General features: G+C 39.3%; 1 protein-coding gene across 1 annotated transcript; it reads left to right on the top strand.

Annotated features, from left to right (window-relative positions):
- The first annotated feature begins 3621 nt into the window (after positions 1-3621).
- Positions 3622-4436, top strand: LOC147629909 (uncharacterized). The gene is made up of 3 exons (XM_086810883.1): positions 3622-3690; positions 3785-4041; positions 4144-4436. The coding sequence occupies exons 1-3, from the start codon at positions 3668-3670 to the stop codon at positions 4284-4286; spliced, it is 423 nt and encodes a 140-aa protein (XP_086667009.1). The 5' UTR covers positions 3622-3667; the 3' UTR covers positions 4287-4436.
- The last annotated feature ends 1581 nt before the right edge of the window (positions 4437-6017 follow it).

The following is a 6017-nucleotide window of genomic DNA, read 5'->3' as shown; positions in this document are numbered from 1 at the left end:
TTGTGTGACTCAACGACAATACTATGCTTATCGATTGCCCAGATACAAATGCATGCTTGCTACGTGGTGGAAGGTTGTTGCAACAGTTTATGGTTGATGCCTATTGCAGTGTTGAAGAGTCACGATTATCTTGGCTACGCCATAATAAAAAAAGTTTGCGTTCAGAGGTTTATAGTGGTTTAGCAGACATGCTTCATGTGGAAGGAAGTGGAAGTGGTATTGCAGGAAGGACAGTGGGAAGTAGAATAGTGTTACCTTCCAGTTTTATTGGTGGCCCACGACAAATGTATCAACTTTATTAGGATGCCATGGCAATTGTTCGTTCAAAGGGCAAGCCCGATTTATTCATTACTTTCACCTGTAACCCAAAGTGGCCAGAGGTATTAGATGCTTTACTCCCAGGACAAAGTGCATGTGACCGGCCTGATTTAACTACTAGAGTATTTCACCAAAAACATTCAGATATGATGAAAAATATCGTGAAGAAGGAGCTCTTTGGTAAGGTGATTGGATATGTGAGTGTCACTGAGTTCCAAAAAAGAGGATTGCCTCATTCACACACGTTATTGATCTTGGATAGTGCCCATAAACCTAAGACTCTCCAAGACTATGACAGATTAGTATGTGCCGAATTGCCTGACAAGCAAATGTTTCCCGCTCTGCATGATGTCGTGTTGCATTGCAATATCCATGGGCCCTGTGGGCCATTCAATCCAAGTGCAATTTGTATGGATAAAGGGAAATGCACAAGGAACTATCCACGAGCTTTTGCACAAGAGACTACTGTGGATGAGAGTGGTTACCCCATGTATATGCGTCGAAATGATGGAAGAACTGTGGCATTGAAAAAGTGTAATGTTGATAATAGATGGGTTGTGCCATATAACCCTTATCTTTCAGTCACATATAATGCTCATGTAAATGTGGAAATATGCTCAACAATAGCAGCAGTGAAATATCTTTACAAGTACATATACAAGGGGCATGACAGAGCAACAATAAGATTTAGCACTGTACAAGGTGGGGATGTTAATGCTGCTTGCGTAGTCGATGAGATTCAGAGGTATTTGGATGCACGTTACGTCTCTGCATCAGAGGCATGTTGGAGACTCTTTGAGTATGATTTACACAATAAGAAGCCTGATGTGCAACGGTTGCAGGTACACTTAGATGGGGGTCATAATGTTATCTTCAGAGATGATGATAATATTGCAGATGTTTTTTAGAGGGAAAATGTAGGCAAGACTACTATGACTGAATGGTTTACCTGTAATCAACAACATCCTGAAGCAAACAATACATTGTATAGTGATTTCCCTCAACAATGGGTTTGGAACTCCAGGTTGAAGAAATGGACCAAAAGAAAGATTGGAAATACTATAGGGCGCGTGTACTTTGTAGCTCCTTTGGCAGGTGAGGCATATTATGTTTGCCTACTTCTTACAATATGTAAAGGATCTAAGTCATTTGAAGATTTGCGTTCGCTCAATGGTCACATCTATCCTTCTTTCAAGGCAGCTTGCATTGCCAGAGGGATACTGGAAGATGATTCTGAATGGGTTGCATGTATGGAGGAAGCATCATCTATGCAAAATGCCTTGCAATTGAGATGTCTTTTTGGTACTATATTGCTATTTTGTGGGCCTTCCTGTCCAGGAATATTGTGGAAGAGATTTCGAGAAGAAATGATAGAAGATTTTCTATACTAGTTATCGAGAAGCAGGGGTCAGTTTATTGGTATTGAACAATTAGCTGAAACTCATGCACTACTACATTTGGAAGAAATTCTTCGTGCTCAGAGACGGACATTGGCAGATTTTGAAGGAATGCCTGAACTAAACAGATCTGATTTGGAAGTCTTGGGTGAAAATACATTGCTTTTGGAAGAGAGATCTTTTGATACTGTGGAATAATATAACCTGTCAAGTGCTATGGAGTCAACATTAACAGATAGCCAGCGTGTTGCTTTCGATGCTGTAATGCATGCAATTGCGACAGATGCAAGTGACATTTTTTTCCTGGATGGTCCGGGGAGATTGGGCAAGACCTATTTGTATAATTGCTTACTTGCGCGAGTACGTGGACAAGGGTATGTTGCTTTGGCCACTGCATCGTCAGGTATTGCTTCTCTACTCTTGGCGAATACTGCACATTCTAGATTCAAGATACCTCTGGAGCTAAACAATTCTTCAACTTGCAAAATCCCTGTACATGGACAACTTGCTGAGGTTTTGAGAGTTTGTAAGCTCATTATTTGGGATGAGGCTCCAATGATTCATCGTTATGCTTTTGAAGCATTGGATAGGAGCTTACAAGATGTATTATTCTTAGATAAGCCATTTGGTGGAAAGGTTGTATTAATCGGAGGAGATTTTAGACAGATCTTGCCTGTTATTATGAAGGGAAGACGTGAGGATATTGTTAATGCAGCATTGTGTCGTTCCTTTCTATGGAACTCTATCAAAGTTCTAAAGTTAACTGGAAATATGCGTATTCAATCAAGCAATACTAATGGATGCAATGAGTTTAAATAGTGGGTCATGAATATTGAGAATGGAGTGGATTGTAGCGATGATAATATGATGGTGACACTACCAAGTAATATGGTCTTGCAAAGATCGAGTCTTAAAGTCTTGGTACATTGGGTATACTCTGAATTGGCTATCACTACGACATATGCTTCATACTTTAGTGAGCGTGCTATTCTTACTCCGATAAATAGTCAAGTGGATATTGTGAATAAGACAGCTTTGGATGCAATGCCTGGTGAGCCTAAGCAATATTTCAGTGCAGATTCAATTCTTGAAAATGATGAAAATTCATTCCTATATTCCACAGAATTTTTGAACACAATCGACCTTCGAGGCGGATATCCACCTCACTGCTTGGTTTTAAAGTTAGAAGCTTCTGTTATTTTGCTTCGTAACTTGGATCCAAGACGTGGACTCTGTAATGGTACACGGATGATATGTAAGGCCTTTCACTCTAAAGTCTTGGAGACTGAAATCATCATTGGTACTAAAGTTGGTGAAAGAGTATTTCTTCCACGGATTACCTTTATATGCAGCGAGGCCCAACTACCATTCACCATGAGGAGGAGACAGTTTCCCGTGCGGCTGGCATTTGACATGTCAATAAACAAATCACAAGGCCAAACCCTAAATGTCTTGGGGTTGTATTTGGTGACTCCAGTGTTTACTCATGGACAACTGTATGTCGCGTTGTCACGAGCACGGTCTCCTCATGCTGTGAAGGTGTTACTTGAGGATAACGCTAATGTGGAGTGTTCATTTGATGATCTTCAAAGTTATACACCTACAACAAACAATATTGTTTATAAGGAGATCTTGATGACTTCAGAGTGACAAGTCAGGTTTCTTATTTAAGTTCTGCAATTTGATTAATTTTGTTGTGATTTCTTTTTTTATACATATTTGTCCATTGTAAAAGTACCTATTTTTGTTGTTTATGTTTTGACAGACATGTCTAAGATTACCTTTACGTTGGACATGCCTTTGTCGAGGATAGTACGTGAGTTTTTCTCTATATTTGCTTAACTTTTCTTGATTACAAAGTATGGAACATGACATTCTATACTAATGTCTATCTGTATAAAGAGCCACCGCTATGGTCAGCTCCTATTACTGCAGGTCACGTAGCAGGGATTATGATTGATGCTTATAGGGATGGGTAAGTATAAGTGTAATTGTTAGGCATTGTATGAATATTTTTTGAACCTATATATAAATAATTGTATAACCTATTTGTTATGCTTTGATTTTAGGATATTACATGACATTGATACGTTTATGGTAAGAGTTGTCGACGAAGGCATCGAGATGTACGGGATTGGTGTTCCTGCTGAGGAGTGGGGTGTCTATTTGTTTTGGAGAGAGATGGACAGATGCTTTGCATCATTTGAGGGGTATTCAGTACCCGATGAGTGGTTGTTTCTTACATCCATCATGACCATTGGTATTCGTTATGCATTTTATACTAGAGCTCCTCATGTACCATCCACTCGATGTTCTATTGTACGAGGTAATTTTGATTATGTTTTTCTATTATAAGATTTTTTTGAGATTTTTTTTATCGATGTGTCGTTATGTGCAGATTTGATTTATCATTGTTTCGTTTGTGCAGGTCCTTTGCATTCATCGATAGTAGAGCATGTGCGGGATGGATCACCGCTTTACAATAGAGAGCGTATTGTGATGAGGAGACAATTGAATGATCCTTCTCACAAGAGAAGAATTCAATTTGTTGATTCTGACATTACTGACTGAGAATACGTATTTTGTGGTGCATTTTGAGAATATGTAATATTGGTCCTTTTTTGCATCTTCGTATGCTACATTACTATGATATTTTTGTTTTCGCCATAAATCTACGAGACATGGATGTTATTTTGAGATATGTATATATAAAGTCACTTGAAATAATGTATTGTGTTTACTTAAAACATGACCTAAATTGGAGAAACTGAGTTTATTTTTTCTAGAACTCTACCAATGCGCGGGTCCAATACTAGTTAAAAATTAATATCAATGACTGGAGAACCTTTAAAACATAAAGCCTAGCTTGATGCTCCAAAACGAGGGCGTCCCCAAGAAATTGAAAAAACCCATTTTGTCACAATTTGGGAGGAAGCGGAGCAAGCAGGCTGATCACCATGTCCTCTGCTCTAATGTCATGTCTGCATAGAAAGATCTCATCCTGTAACTCAAATAGAAGTAGCATTCGTAGGAGAAGGTTTCAACATCAGCGGTGGCGACTCGAGGGAGACATGCCTCTTGAGGGTTTTTCGATCATAAATATGAGACAATTTCTTCCAAGGATGGGGGGCATGAAGCCCTCACTTGATGTGAGAGATCACCTTGCAACAATTAACGATTATGCTCAGGTATCCAACTGATCCTATACAAGAGCGTCTTGTTATGCTGGCTATAACCACATAATCTTGTATATGAATATGCAACTTTTGAAACATCCGCTTTACTAGGATTCTTCCTTTTCTTAAGATAGTATCTACTCAGGAGTGCTGCCTCCATGATCTTTTACTGATCTACAAAGTGTCACAGAGATAAAGTTTGCCATTTCCTATGCAAGGCAGAGCTATGGGTTTGGAAGTAGATATCTATGACAAACGCCTTCAACCCGAATATGCAAATTTGAATATTATTTGTATGCTCCGTATTTCTTCCAAGATTTCACTTATCGCTAAAAATGGTGTTTATTTGCTCTCAACTTTTTAGGTTCTCTTGTATTTGTTCAAGTAAATCTGCTTTTATAATTCAATCATGCCATCTTATTTTTTTTTCCCGAGAAATAGATCCTTCCATTAGTTAAGAAACACGCCTGTAGGCTACAACTCCCCTAGCGAGGGTACATATATATCATCACAGGGAGACTCTCTCAACACACCCACCCCAAAGTACGATGGGCTATATCATTTGATAGGAGGAGGATAGATCCACATAGGCGGCTAGTAGTGCCATCGCACTGATCCCTGGTGCTGCTCCAGAAAAGGCCATGCCATCTTATTTTGTTGCTTGTTGAACCAAGGGGTACATTTTACTTGGTCAGAGAAGCTCTGGAAGAAGATGTCAATATAATGATTATGCATCTAGGAGTGTATGATCAACCCTCATATGGAGAGGATCTGGCATTCATTTCTCTCGTGTAGTAACTGACTCAAAGTCTTCTATTGGAGTTCTAGCCACATCTCGATAGGGGTGATTTGCCAGATTGATTCTTGTAATGGCCTCTTGTTGCCGTAAGTAAATGCAGTTGAAGCCCCAATCCTGAATCATTTTGAGCTGCCGCATGAACAGTCGTGCAAGAATGATATCATAATTTCGGCTCTTCCCAAAATCTACTACCGCAAACATGTGTTCGTATTCCACTCCACAAGAAGTGACTACAAATTTCTCAAGAAGACCAATGGGTCTTTCTATATATCCATCTGCCAATTGCAGTTTCAATTTCGTTTTCCGCAAGGCTGGCTTTCCCCATGT

Source organism: Cibotium barometz, chromosome 17, assembly GCF_041138505.1.
Source record: "Cibotium barometz isolate CiBa-2024 chromosome 17, ASM4113850v1, whole genome shotgun sequence".
Taxonomy (NCBI): domain Eukaryota; kingdom Viridiplantae; phylum Streptophyta; class Polypodiopsida; order Cyatheales; family Cibotiaceae; genus Cibotium; species Cibotium barometz.
This window is presented reverse-complemented; position numbering and strand designations above follow the sequence as displayed.

Bases quoted from the DNA above. Each gene is read 5' to 3' on its own strand.
- LOC147629909 (XM_086810883.1), top strand. From the start codon at position 3,668: ATGATTGATGCTTATAGGGATGG. The intron at 3,691-3,784 runs GTAAGTATAAGT...CTTTGATTTTAG, and splicing joins ATTGATGCTTATAGGGATGG to GATATTACATGACATTGATA. The intron at 4,042-4,143 runs GTAATTTTGATT...TCGTTTGTGCAG, and splicing joins TCGATGTTCTATTGTACGAG to GTCCTTTGCATTCATCGATA.